This window comes from Frankliniella occidentalis, unplaced genomic scaffold (genome assembly GCF_000697945.3).
Source record: "Frankliniella occidentalis isolate FOCC.00 unplaced genomic scaffold, Focc_3.1 Scaffold121, whole genome shotgun sequence".
Lineage (NCBI taxonomy): Eukaryota > Metazoa > Arthropoda > Insecta > Thysanoptera > Thripidae > Frankliniella > Frankliniella occidentalis.
In genome coordinates, this window is record NW_026267249.1 from 486,003 (window position 1) to 500,383 (window position 14,381).

The 14,381-nt window shown below is 38.6% G+C and overlaps 3 protein-coding genes across 3 annotated transcripts in view; all 3 read left to right on the top strand.

Annotated features, from left to right (window-relative positions):
- Window positions 1–1,979, top strand: part of LOC127750007 (uncharacterized) — a 35,346-nt gene extending 33,367 nt beyond the window's left edge. The window contains exons 4-9 of the mRNA XM_052270383.1: window positions 379–462; window positions 604–751; window positions 837–980; window positions 1,059–1,477; window positions 1,558–1,815; window positions 1,911–1,979. Of these exons, the coding sequence (XP_052126343.1) occupies window positions 379–462; window positions 604–751; window positions 837–980; window positions 1,059–1,477; window positions 1,558–1,815; window positions 1,911–1,979 (1,122 nt within the window). The remainder of the gene's footprint in view (window positions 1–378; window positions 463–603; window positions 752–836; window positions 981–1,058; window positions 1,478–1,557; window positions 1,816–1,910) is intronic.
- A 960-nt stretch (window positions 1,980–2,939) lies between these two features.
- On the top strand, window positions 2,940–4,662 carry LOC127750008 (uncharacterized). Its single transcript, XM_052270384.1, has 4 exons — window positions 2,940–2,944; window positions 3,029–3,095; window positions 3,168–3,369; window positions 3,752–4,662. Exons 1-4 carry the CDS (start codon window positions 2,940–2,942, stop codon window positions 4,660–4,662), a joined length of 1,185 nt encoding a protein of 394 aa, XP_052126344.1.
- Window positions 4,663–11,122: 6,460 nt separating this feature from the next.
- Window positions 11,123–12,899, top strand: LOC113214524 (uncharacterized). Its single transcript, XM_026433899.2, has 3 exons — window positions 11,123–11,150; window positions 11,505–11,775; window positions 11,858–12,899. Exons 1-3 carry the CDS (start codon window positions 11,123–11,125, stop codon window positions 12,897–12,899), a joined length of 1,341 nt encoding a protein of 446 aa, XP_026289684.1.
- The last annotated feature ends 1,482 nt before the right edge of the window (window positions 12,900–14,381 follow it).

Below are 14,381 nucleotides of genomic sequence, written 5' to 3' on the forward strand. Positions count from 1 at the left end.
CGAGGGGGTATTCACTACCATAAAACTTGTACAGAGTACTCGGTATTACACAGAATGATCTGGTATTACCGGGTATTACGCCGGTATTACACGCAAAATTTTGTCAATTTATAGCATTTTTGTTATTTTTCGGTATTACATTACAAGTAATACCCAGGTGGAGTGTACAGGGTATTACGGAAGTAAATACCCCCTCGGCCGCGAATGCTATTATTCAAGAAGAAAAACATATTTTATGAAAGGTACGTGTCTGCTAACCTTGCTTTCACTCTAAATGATTTAAATCCCGATTCATAACCTGTTGTTGCTGGGTTATTTACTTTGTTTTACTTTAACAATTTCTTATGATTTGAAAAACTTTATTTTTATTTTATTCAGATGGAAGTCAAACCTCTAATGACAGGTTCTTGGGGCGGCTTTATTAACTCTGGCGTCACTTGTTATGTTAACTCGACCCTCCAGGTGTGTTAAACGCAGGGATTGACTTATAGAAATATTATGAACTAAAAATAAGATTAACTTTTAATTAATAATGATTATATGAATAGTAATGGCTCTCTCCTAATCTTTACTGTTTCTTTCAATCTGTTGCGTTGTCATCAGTTACTTTTACACATCGACCCGTTTTTTGAGTGGTTGAAGAATTCACAGTTTGATGCGGAGTCGGTTTCCTCTACTGTCAGGGAATTGTCTAAATTACACAGAAGTCAACGTACTGTAGATCCCAAACCGTTACTCTCTTGGCTGAACTGTGAGTTTTCATCTGGTGTCATATGTTTCCTCATTATATTAAATATGTCATTGTGGTTTGCCCTATTTTAATTTTTTACCCTCAGATATTTCTCCAAAACTACGAAATGATACTCAAGAAGACGCCCATGAGTTTCTGGATGGCCTTTTGAAATGTTTCCAGGCGGAAAACCAACACTTGGATAAAAATATTGTGGAATGCACATTTGGTTCCAATCTCACTGTTACAAGTAAGGAATATATTATCTTGAAATACTTTTCTTTGTCTTCTTTTAATTAATTGTATTAATGTACCCTATTATTTGCAGTTACATGTGAAGTATGTACTTACACTTCTTCAGAGAGAAAGGAACTGAATGTGCAGTACTTTTCTCTCCTTATAAATAAAGCAGGTAGTGTGGAAGATGCATTACAGCAGTACTTGCATTCAAGTGGGATGAAATCATACTGCCGTTACTGCAAAAGTGACACTTCTAAAAGGCAAGACACTTCAATTGATAAGTCATCACCCTTTCTAATACTGCATCTGAAGAGGTTCATCATGGGGGAAAATTATGGATCGTCAAAGTTATGTAGGAAAATACAAATTAACAGAGCTGTAAATTTTAATGGGAAGCAATTTAGGCTGGCAGCTATTGTCATGCACCATGGGACATCAATGAACAGTGGCCACTATACTGCATTGTGTCGCAGAGAGGAAGAGTGGTGGCATTACAATGACCACGAGGTTAGTAACAGATGTCATATGTAATTTATTTTGTCTTATGGTTATAAGTGTGATATTAATAGAACTTTCTGAATTTTCAGGCAAAGATGATTCTTATGGATGAGCAGACAATGAAGGGTCTGCAGAGTACTGCTTACCTTCTTCTGTATGAAGATTTGACTGTCCAGACTGCAGACAAAGAAGTTTACACCCCAGGAAAAAGAGGGACCAATCGGTGGGTTTCCTCACCCCTGCAGCCATCAGTGTCACCCAAAGAAACCCCTTCCAAGCAACCTATCAGAAGTTCTGAAAGGGAGTGCAGTAAACCTCTAGGGAAGGTCAAGAGAAAGTTAGACATGGTGAGCATCTCAATTATTGTGTATTTTAGTTCAATTGTTAAAAATAATTTGTCTTAAAAAATATAGTTGACTCACAATCATTTTCTGATTGGCAGGATTCACAACAAAAACACATTGGGAGTGATAATAAAGCTGGCAGTGAACTTACTACAGAGGTACATTAATTTATAAAATTTATAACATTAGTTTTCTACCCCTATTATCACAGACTAAACATCATACTTTAGAAGGCATGGCTCCAATTTCCTAGGAGTGCGCATAAGAAAGTATTCAGGTACCAACAGCCTATTATGTAAAGGAATCAAGGTTGAACGCATTCTCTCCCACATCTTACTGTCAAACTGAATTGTCTGCAGAAACATATCCTTTGGTGACCAAACCACAAAGTCACATTCTTTTAGTTCTAGTAGCCCCATGCTCATTTGAATCTGGTACATATAAGCATGGTCATTTTTAAGTTTCAGCTCTCCATTCTTTGACCTATAGAGGCAGAAACGGCTCTGTTGACTCTTGCTTAGGTATTTTTCAAAGTAGTGTGGGTTACCATGCTTCAGCATCTCTGGGCACTTAATTTCTAAAAGTCTTTTGGGTACAATTTTGGAAGTTACAAGGCCATCTGGGCTGCACCCAAGTTCCATGCATTTTGGATTCCTCCACAAACCAGACTTTTGAACATCCACACTGAAGTCAGTTTCCTTCTTCTTCGACTTGTAACATTTTATGGCCACACTTTCTTTGGTCAGACCATACCTTGTTGCTGAGCTACCTTGAAAATCATTCATGAGCCACAGGTGGTCACGTAAGAAGTCCTTGTAGCCCTGTGGCGTAATGTGACACAGTCTCTTTGCCATAGATGCTGTGAACAAAAGACTTCTTTTGATTGACCAATCTTCGCTCTTGCTTTGTTCTTTTGTTTTTTTTTCTTCAAAATTCTTCTTGTTCTTTGTTGTTCGCATCTCTTTGAGAAACATTTTACAGCACAAAATTGTAATTTTAATAGTGAATTTTGATTCTTCATAAGGGTCATATGTATACTCTAAGTGCAAGTCAAATAGGTACTCTCTCTCTGCATCATTTTCTTGTGGTTCTGTAACATACAACCTTTGCACACCTCTCAACAGATTATGCCGTATATCTCTTAATTGCTGAGGAGTTTTCTTTCAAAATAAGCCCTGAGCTTATGAGTTTCATCTCCGTAGTCTTTGTCCTTCAGATTTCCAGGGTCCCTTACAACAGATCCCTGCCCCCATGTACATGGGCGATCAGTGCATGACATAGCTGTAATGCAAAAATAAAAACAATTAATGAAAAGCATAAACGAACTAACATTTTCCATCTTCTTCTTGTTTCAGGAGATTCCTGATGGTGGGCCATCTTCTCCTAAGGACAAGTCAAAAGAATACAATTTCAAACCAATTAGTTATGAAATGTGCTCCGAAGGCAGTGCTGATGACTTCCGGTACTTTACTGGACTCACAAAAGGACAATTTTTAGTTCTCTATGATTTTATTGGTGGGGATGATGTGTGCAGCAAATTGAAGTATACCTTGGATGGCAAGACACCAATCAGAAGAAATGCATTAAAGATTTCCCTTAAGGGGAGGGTCTACTGAAATCCTTCAAATCTAAACAAGAGACAATATCAAAAAAGTGGTTTATAATAGTAGTAGTACTCACTATAAAAACTCATTTAAGCTGTAGAATGTCCAAATCCATCAAAAAACTTTGCGCATAGAACTTTTTTAACTTAAAAGTTTACGTTACTTTCAAAACTTCTGTGCGCACAGTTTTTTGGCAGACTTATGGCATTCTATACCTTAAATTAATCCTAAAAGTGCATACTACAACAATTATAGAGTACTTTTCTGATTTTGTCTCTTGTTTAGATTTTAAATTGATTAATTCAATCAATTAGGTGATTTATCAATTTTTTTAGTATACTCTACCCTTAAGAGCAGGTTGTTCCTAGTTCTTTTGAAATTGAGAAGAGATCTTTCCAATAGAGACATAGGGAAAATAATGGGTCTATCAGCATCCCAAGCAGCAGTCATTTTTACTACCTGGCTTCGACTGTTAGCCCTCTCATTCAAAGAAATTGAAGGAGACCTTGCAGTTTCAGCCAAAAATCAAAACAGAAGGAAACCCCCATGCTACAAGCCATACAAAAACCTGAGGATGATTGTTGACTGCGCTGAGTTTGTTATTGAAAGGTCTAGCAACATGCAGCAGCAAGGTAACACTTTTTCAAATTATAAACATAGAAACACAGCTAAAGTGCTAGTTGCAACGTCATGCCATGGTGGTGTGTCATATGTAAGTGGTGCCTATGAAGGACGAATAACAGATCAAGAAATTGTAATGCAATGTGGATTCCTTGATATACTTGAGAAAGGGGATGCCATCATGGCAGACAGGGGATTCCTCCTGGAGGAAGAAATGGCTAAGAGGGGAGTCAAACTTATTAAACCACCAAACATGACAAGGAAACAGAAGAATAATGAGAGGAGGAAGAGGTTCACTGCAAGCGAAGAGGTTCAAACCAAAAGTATTGCTGGTGTAAGAATATATGTAGAACATGTGATTGGAAAAGTTAGGAATTACCAAATTTTAGACAACAAGGTAGAACTTTTATATCTGCCATTGTTACCTGACATGATTTTTGTAGCTTCATGTCTCTTCAATTTTAGTAAATGCTACATTGGAAAAAGCCCACTGTCAGGTGACAAAAATCCAACCAAAGATTTGCCCAGTGACAAGCAACCGAATACTACATTGGAAAAAGACCACTGTCAGGTGACAGAAAATGCAACCAAAGATTTGCCCAGTGACAAGCAACCGAAAGACTGAGAACTGTAACCTGTGACTTAGATAATTTCTAATATTTTGTTAAATTTAATTATTACTTTTATTGTGAGTATTGAATTGTTAGGAAGGTGTTTTAAACAATATTTTTTATATTGATGATTACTTAAGAATTGTTTTTAGTATTGTAATTAAAATAGAAGTTACCTTTGTATCCATTTGCCTCAATGTGCCTTGTAAGGAACAGGAGAAGAGCTGCAACATGGCTGCACCTCCCTAGCTCTGGGGACTTGCATGAGCATGTACAATTCTTCACACTACCAGATATGTTTCTTATCGTAGCAGTAGGATAATAAATGGCGTCTCTCATTGATGCTTGAACTCTTGATTTCAGGAAGTAGAAATCAGTGGTCCTGTTGTCCATCACTTCTAAAATATTTCCACTAACAAGAAATCTCATTCCTTTCCTGGCAATGTCAGTTTGTCCTACATCATCAGCTAAAATGTCATCCTCTTCCTGTGAAGCAGATAACAGTACATTAAAAGCTGAGGTCCAATTTGGTGCAGTTTCTACCAGATAGACATGGGCATGTCCCTAGTTATACAACACTGGGATTTCCGAGCTAAGGAAAGGTCCCCAGTCCTTTAGCACTGGCAGCATTGGGGGAAAAGAATCAGGATTCTAAAAGAGAAAAGAGTTATCATAAATTTTAATTACTGGCTATACTTACAGTATGCAGGTGACAATTAACTTTACACAGACATACCTGTTTTCGAAGTTCCTCTCTTTTGAGGTCATACCATTTGTAGTTGTCTAATACTACTGTCTATAATGTCGCAAGCACCTGATGCCAAGCAGGACTGAACCCTAACAAAATAAAAAGCAAGTTTTTTCACACATGCCTCTTTTTTTATGAAAAGACCAAACAATGTGTAACTCACTTGAAAAAGAAACATACTTGCTTTCAATAGCGTTCCTTTTTCCTGTTGTCTTTTGCCCTCTACACTTTAACCAGCGTCTTAGGTCTTTAAGTTTCATAAGTGTCAAATCCTGGAAAGGCAAAACAGCTCCAGGCACGGCATCCTGTGTTAGCAGTGGGTCATACACATCCAAGTTCAGACTTTCTGCTGCGGCCAGCTGATAAAGTAAAAGTAAGTAACTTTATGTAATGTACGTTACAAACACCCATAAATTTATTGTTGTTGAGAGATACCTACCTCTTTTGTCAAGTCTGCAGGCACAGTCGGAGCCCACTTCTTTTTCTTTTTTTTGCTCTTCTTGTGAGCCGAAGGAGGGTCCAATGCCATCTCACTCATTTGATCCTGAAATTAAATAGAACATTGTCAATCACAAGATTTAGAAAAGGAGGCTCAATTATGTAAGCACATAATCTGATCACTGGAGTAATAGGCTTCGCTATCGCTCAGCCAACCAGTCTACAATAAGCAGAAGAATTAATTAATTTAGCCAAATCTTTTACCTGTTTCAGAGACAGAAATACCAAATATAGATTCAATAATTTCTTCCTGACATTCATTCTCTTCCAATATTTTGCCTAACACTTGAAACATAACGTCAATCAAGGTTGGCCTCACATCAGGGGTAGGTAAAGAAAGTCCTATACAGATTTTGGATGTAAATCAGGTTTTAAAACAATGTAACTAAATTTAATTCGAGAACCATTAATGTAAAATTATCTACCCAATACTTACTGTTCAGCAAAGGCTCTGGATCAACTGTAATTCTGGACCTATGCTGTTTGCAGAGATCAGCCACTTCTTCGACAAAGCTCCCCTCTGGAAACGTCTTGCTCAACAGCCAATTTGCGAAAGGCTCTGCATGGAATAAAACCTGAAATGAAAATTAAATGAAGACAATCATGAAAGGATACTGTTACATTTAGTAAGGAAATATATGACTCGTTACTTTTACACAGCATACCTGTAAAATAGCACCCAATTCACCTGAGTTGCCAAAGTTAATAAACCCAGCTCTAGGTTGTGGGTAGCGGTCAACTGTCACACCTTTAGAAGATTTATCACTCGGATTGAGTGGGTGACACTTCCATCCTCTTCTGCTTGGACTGCACCGAATTTCTGGATCATCCACTGACTCCTCATCCATGGTAGAATCCATGGTGAACCTTATCGATATACAACATTAATTTTAGTGCATCATAAAATAGTTCGACTACATGTCAGCACATACACGACACACATAAAGGTACAAATATGTTTAAAGAACATTAGAAAATGCCAAACAATACTTTAGAATGAGTACTTTGTAAACTTTGAGCATAAATAAACATATGCGTGAGGTTATAAACCCGGAAAACAACTCCACTTTAAAACATTTACTGCAAGATGAATATTACAGGACACATACCTGTAATGAAGTGGACTCTTCTTCTTATTTTGAATATTTCTTTCACACAAATACGCCAAATAGAGTTAATTTGTTTAATATTCGTCTCTCCGATTTATTATAACGTGATTCACTCGTGAATATCCACAAGAACTAGCTTTCAAGCAGACACCAGTGAGCCTAAAACTAAGGCACAATGTCAAAATTGCTATAAATGACTCGTGCAGTGTGATGGATGCTCCGGCATACAGTGGAGAGTCGCCTTGTTCAATCACTGTTTCCTCTTCAATACCATCAACATTTTCTTCAATATTTGCAAGATAATTTTCAGCATCTAGCTCATGACTGTCCTCTTCTAGAATCATAAAATTACAAGCGCTTGCTAGTTTTTCATCCGGTGTGTTGAATATATTTAAGGCTATATCCCCAGAATCTTCAAGTGGCAGAAAGGGGTCAGGAGACTCCTCAATAGAATTGATAGAATCCGTAACGGCCTGCCTTCTATATTTTCTTTTCTGATTCCTTTCCTTGATTGAGCCTTCTTCTTCTTCAATAGTACAGTTTACAAGATCTGCTGGTGAGAAATAACACAAATATAATATTGGAAAAAAAATAAAATCCTTACAAATCTACAAATATTGCATGTGATTAAAATCATTTAGTACAATAGAATAAAATAATTAAGTGTTATCCAAATTAGCATACCTGTGTCAATCACATGTGGTGATTCCGATGGATTGGTCTGCTTCTGTTGGAGGTATCCTTCACAATCACCAAGCAATTCAGTATTCCTCTCAGGTGAGGGTTGAAATTTAAATGTCCCCGTATGAAATCCTGTGATCAGAGGAGATAGGTTAAATAAAATCTTGGGTCACTGTACTTGGAGAGGAAAATTATCTTAGAACATTACCAAGAGTAGGCGTACTCTGGTCAAACAGGTGTGATGGTTCAGATGTTTTCTCATCAAACTGTTTGTCTGGCTCCATACAGTCCAACAAATATGAAGTTTCATCATGCTTGGGTGACATGTTGTAAGCAGTATTGAATCCTGTTGTTAGAAGAATAAACATTAAAGCAGACAGGATCTTAGAGATTATATGTGTTTACTCAATTGCAAAAATAAATAGTAAGAAAAATATTTCAGATCATGCAGGCAAAAGCTTCCATACCCAGGTCGACCAAATATGCTTCAGGTGGAATGGTACAATCTTTTGCAGCTTCTTGTTGAGTCCCTACCCGCCTCTGAGCCAACAAATTTTTAGGAGAATCTTCATTGTCTGTGGATTTAGTTGGAGATAAAGATTCAAATGTGGAGAAAGTGCTACCTCCTGTTGGACAAAAAAATAAATTTGATAAGCAATTCCAATCAAACATAATTTTTTAAAAATAAGAATGATGAACATAGTTTCGAACAATGTCCTGATGCATCACATATTATTTCAAACTGACCAGGCTCCAGAAACTCAATGGGCAGGTTGATATCTGGTTCTACTTCAGGCTGAGGTTCTAGCCTGCTTGTGCTTGGGGATTCATAATTTAACCGTTGTTCATCGTGTTCATACCTGAGATATTAAAGAGACCAAAACAATAGTGAGTAAAAGTAAAAGGCCGTAGGAAACATGCGTTGCTAAACAGATACAAATGACAAGAAACAAACGTGGTTGCAGCTTCAGTTACAGTCAGAGAATGTTCTCAGGAACAACTTGGAGGACTTCGGATGAATCAAGCTAAACTCTTGTTCTATCTGAAAATTAAATTTGAAAATATTAGTACAAATCATTTGTGAAGGAGAGAGTAAATGCAATGAAGTGCCAACATGAAAAGGCAGCATGCGACAACGCTCAACACATTCCAAAATGACAGAGGAATGAAAATGATCAAATTGTTGGCATTTTAAGTGTCAGAGATAATTACCACTTCTCCTTCAAACGAAAAAAAGTGGGGATATCTATCAAGAGTGAAGTCTGGTGACACCTTCTTAAATTCTAGCTCCTGTCTTCTTCTTTCAAAGGTTTTCCCCATCAAAGACATTATATTGGCCTTTTCAGCAAAAGTAGGCATAAGGTTTCTGGCCTCCATGACCTAAATGAAAAACAGTGGTCAGAACACCTTTCATCAGAATAGAAAAAGTAAAATTCATTGAAGAGACTCACATTTCTAACAAATTCAGGTGGATCAGGGTCTTCAAGATCATTATTTTGATGCTTATTTACTGGTAGCTCAATTAACTTCCGTGGGGTTTTTCTCAGCATGAAAGAAGTAAGTCTATTGGCACCTGCAATGGAAAATAGATTAGATTGACCAGATAAGAAATAGCAAAAAGATTCATTTTTAAACCTACTGACTTACCACAATGCCACAACTTAGGCACGTGTTCTTGGTGCTAAGTACTCCTTATGAGAGAAAGGGCCAGATCGTTTCCAAATTGCAAGAAGGCGATATGAGGGAAAACTTGCTGGAGTCCTTATAGTGTAGGCAGTGCCTTGTTCTTGAACTTCAAAAGCACAATATTTAGCTTCAAAGCGTACTATGTTCCAATCTCTGGTAACAAGATACATATTCTCTTGGTTTTCAGACACATAAATGGCATGAATTTGAGTGAATTTGGGGTGAACCCGGGTGAACCCCTGGTTTCTGTAATGCAGTAACTGCAAACAAGAGAGGTCTGTAGATTACACAGCTAAATCATTCATCAAAGACTGCACATCTATCTGGAGGTCATTTACCATCCGTTTCAACGTTACCTTCTCTTTTGAAAGCAAATCTACAGCCTCCCTTTTCTCGTTAGCTCATCAGCTATTTTTCTAGCCAATTTGCAACCAGTGGAGAGACTTCTTTTAAAGACAACTATTGGAGGGCCTGCAGGAGTGGTTACTGCAAAACTTCTCTCCTGAGAAACAGGTTGAGGTGGCCCTGGTGGGTAAAATGACTCCATAGACTTCTCTTGCTCATCGTCAAGAACATTTCTGGTCCGAGTTCCTGCAATCATATTAAACGGTACTTTTAGCGCTCATCAAATATTAATTACATATAATTTACTCATACAATACACTTTTAAATGCCTCTCCCCCCATGCGTCTCTAAATGACCATGGTCTTTCAAATAACTAATTTTGGCACTGGACTAAGCATTAAGTACGAAGAAGCAGCTGCAAATTATCTGCAACGCACATTGATTGATTGTTTGGGGGATTACGCAAATAGTACCAGTCGGTTTGCACCCCAACCAGAGAGTAATAAAGTTTTCTGTTCCACGAGAATAATATAGAGTAAAATATATGATATGTGATAAAACACTGGCAGTTCACCCATTTGCATAAGTGACCTACAACAGTATTTAACATACTGCATGAACTAGAGGAGTCTACCCATCCAACACCTTTTCAACAAAGCTGACAGTGAGCCAAGTTATTTACATCACGGGCATCATTTACTCGGCCTCAAACAATAATTTACAACTTAATTGTGCGTGTAAACATTGAGCCAGGAGAACACTAACCTCCTACAACAATAACCGGAATGGAACAATTCAATATTCCGGACCGGAAACAATCAAGCACTATACCTTGCGATTAAAATCGAAAAGCGGCGATGTCCACTCTAAAATGCTGGTTAAAATCCTATGATCATCAATTATATGAGTAGGTATTATCGGTATTTGGCAGAAACGCCGATCGTTGACACCGATTTCCACTGTTTGTTTACGTTTCCATAAAGGCGCAAGATTAGTTTGCCACTACTACACAGGTTAACCGATTTTAATTCGATGATTCGATGAAAATTATTCTCCACCTGTCGATTAACCGATAAGCCATTATTTTTTAATAAATAAATAATAAATACAATAAACACCAACAGAGGGACGACTCGCGATCTGGGCAAACAGCAACAGCAACCATCTCAAAGTAGTGCCAAATTGCACGACGGCCGGAAAACCCAAACACGCTAACTTTTCGTGCCTGCTGACACTTAAACATAATTATTTTCACTAAGATATTAATACTGTTTGAATTCCCGATTGTTTCTACACAGCATACTGTGAAAATATACTCCAAAAGTTCAACATGAAATATTTTTATTTTTCGTATCAAACCTTACCTTAGTAATTTTTCCCGTATTTTGTTCGTATATTTGTTTGGACATGAATGGTACGCTTTGTGACTACTTAGGTTAGTCGTCTCTTTTACAATGTGAATTTGATCAAGTGTGATGTGCTAGCATTGATCAACATAGGTAATAATCGTTCTATATAAACTCGTTAGTATACTGATCTAATTATTTCATTCTTTTCGGTTGTGGAATACTCAAACGGCTATGTCCAGAATTATGGACATTGGTCCTTGAGTCAACAGTTGGAATGAAACAGTTGTTATTATGTTTATCCCTCTCTTATTTTTCAAAGTTTTCATCACTACAGAAAAAAATTATTTATTTTTATGCTCTGCTGTAATACATTTTCCATAGAAATCAAAAACTAAAATTTCACAGTGTCAATTTACTGATTTGTACATTCTTTGTTGTAGGAAATATGAAACCTATCAGGGCAACAAGTTTCTACTCCAGTAAACGACCAGATCTTCGCATTATTGTCCCAGGTGACAATCATGTTTCAGAAGATTCTGACTGCGACTCTGAGCCTGAGTCAAGTACTTCTCAATTTCGCAAGAGACGGTTCATTGATGATCCCACGGTCATTCCTCCATCAGAATCAGACAATGAATCACAGGCAAGCGTGCCTTCTAAACCTGCAAGAAGAAAGATAAAGAAAGTTATTTCTAGTGCCAAGGTTGACAGGTAAATTTTGTATAATGTTTATATTGTACTTTTCACAAGCTTGTCTATTATTGTTTTGGTTTTGACTTAAATTTTTTGACAGATATTCTGAATTTGAAAGAAGAATGCAACAAAAGAGAGGAGAGAAACAGTCCAACAGTATTGCAAGGAAACTTGACTATCTGCCAACCAGTACCCCACTGCAGAAAAAGTGTGATCCCTCTTCGAAAAGAGTTCCTTTATCTGAGATTAATTCGGAAGTACAAAGTTCTTCAACAGTTCAAGGTAGTGGTTCAAAGATCTCAGACAGAAGTCTAGATTGTAGCCAGGATTTTACTTTACGTTTTCAACTTTCTCAAGATAACGACCTGACAGAAGACCAGCACCATCGTCCACCATCAGAGTCTCTGGCGCGTTCTGAATCTGAAGATCTCTTCAGTGAGTCAGACTTAGAAAGTAAACAGGCCAATCATTCTGAAGATCTCTTTAGTGAGCTAGGGGTTGAATCACTTCAAAATAAAAGTAAAGAGTCCAGCCCAACTAATCAACCTCATCAGAATGGAAGACGGGCCATTAGTACTCCTCCACCTGTCAGAGGTAATACTTGTGCAACAAGAAGACGTACTTCTAGCATATCAAATGTTAATGCGAAGCCTTCTGATACTGGATTTGTTGATGAGTCCTCAATCACTCAGTCTCCTGCATCTGTAGTTTCTTCTGCATTACTTTCTGCTAACAAACCTGAAAAAAGAAAAAGCAAAACAGATAATGAAGAACATGTTTCCAAAAAGAAGTCACTGCGAGGTAAAATTGTGATTGAAGATAAAGAGAACAGTCCAGTCAAAACATCCTGTTTGAGATCAAGTCGGTCAACCGCTGCTGTACCGTTTGGGAAGAAAACTGATGGTGCATCTATCAGTAGTAATCCTACAGTTTTAAATAGTGTCTCATCTGATAATGCGGAACTCAATGATAGTGCATTTCTTTCTGAGCCTTCAGTCACTCAGACACCAAGAGCTTCAGCTTCAACTTCATCTTCCCATGTAGCACGGCGATATCGGGCGATGATGAGTCGCCTGGAAGTTGGAGCGGCGATGACTTGGCGATATCATTTAAACCATGTAAGTATGACTGTACTGGAGTAGCAACTAAGAACGTTGAAATGTGCGCCGCGCTGGCTGGCGAAGCTATCTCCTCTGAAGCCAATGTGCTTAGAAATCTCACCCACTCAATTTTTGAAAGCCTATGGTCTACTGCAACTAATGATGCCCGTGTTTTGAGTGTAGCATCATTCAAACCGGAGCTACGACGCCTGGAACGCCGCAGACCCGTTTTCTGCCATCTGCCACCGGTGAATGTAGAAAGAGACAGACAGAGTGAGGGTCATGTTTCTTCGAAAGGGGCCACTGAATTATAAGATTTTACTTCAAATCCTTCTTTTTGTACACAATCGTGAAGCCCCTGGACGTCGCAGTCTCAAACTGTTATTATTTCATGGACATTCATGACCCTCACTCTGTCTGTCTCTTTCTACATTCACGGGTGGCAGATGGCAGAAAACGGGTCTGCGGCGTTCCAGGCGTCGTAGCTCCGGTTTGAATGATGCTACACTCAAAACACGGGCATCATTAGTTGCAGTAGACCATAGGCTTTAAAAAATTGAGTGGGTGAGATTTCTAAGCACATTGGCTTCAGAGGAGATAGCTTCGCCAGCCAGCGCGGCGCACATTTCAACGTACTTAGTTGCTACTCCAGTACAGTCATACTTACATGTTTAAACACTATCGCCTGGCGGAGAGCGAGGCGACATCCTGTCGATGTCTACTCTAATACATACTTTTGTGGATATCTGTTCGATATTCTCTAAATAAAATGTACCAGATGTCGCCATGCTGTCGCTTACGTTTATCGCCTCGACCTACCGATGGCGTTTTCGCCCTGGCGATGGTGACACGATAACTAGTAGATGTGGAAATAGGATCAAATTAATGCTCGCCAAAACTCTATCGCTAGGATATCCGTCATTAGATGACGCTCAGGCGATAATTTTCCGATAACTATGCGCTGTGGAACTTTCCACCAAATTAACTTTTGGTGCCTAGAGTTATCGCCGCGATATGGGATAAAGTATGTCGCTCACCAGATGAAAAAGAATTATTGCTTGCATGAAATATTTTGATAAGCTGGCGATATCTTGACCTGGCGAGAGAACACCTGGGCTAGCGCCTCAAGAGCAATGTGGCGATAACTCGGCGACATGATCGTAGCACTGATGCGGGGTAGATATCGAGGCGCTATTCTTTCTGTATGTCCAATATTAACCACAAATACGCACATGTACGGATATCTGTCAGATATTCTCTGGTTAGCAAGCTACTAGTATCGCACGGCTGACGAATTTCGCTAAGTCCTCCACATGCATTTTCGCCCTGGCGATGACTTGGAGATATCTGAAAAATGTCTGAGCCGACTCGCTGGTCTGCTGGTCGGTCGCTCGCGGGCGGGAAAGTCCCCAAGAAAGAGAGGGACACCGGTAGCTGGCGCCCGGCTCTCAGCGGGTACCCCGTAGCTGAATGGTCAAGGCAGCTGTCCAGTAACACAAAGGTATGTGGTTCGAGTCTAGCCAA

Bases quoted from the DNA above. Each gene is read 5' to 3' on its own strand.
- LOC127750008 (XM_052270384.1), top strand. The intron at 3,096-3,167 runs GTAATGCAAAAA...TTCTTGTTTCAG, and splicing joins GATCAGTGCATGACATAGCT to GAGATTCCTGATGGTGGGCC. The intron at 3,370-3,751 runs GCAAGACACCAA...CAATTTTTTTAG, and splicing joins ATTGAAGTATACCTTGGATG to TATACTCTACCCTTAAGAGC.
- LOC113214524 (XM_026433899.2), top strand. From the start codon at position 11,123: ATGAATGGTACGCTTTGTGACTACTTAG. The intron at 11,151-11,504 runs GTTAGTCGTCTC...TCTTTGTTGTAG, and splicing joins TACGCTTTGTGACTACTTAG to GAAATATGAAACCTATCAGG. The intron at 11,776-11,857 runs GTAAATTTTGTA...ATTTTTTGACAG, and splicing joins TCTAGTGCCAAGGTTGACAG to ATATTCTGAATTTGAAAGAA.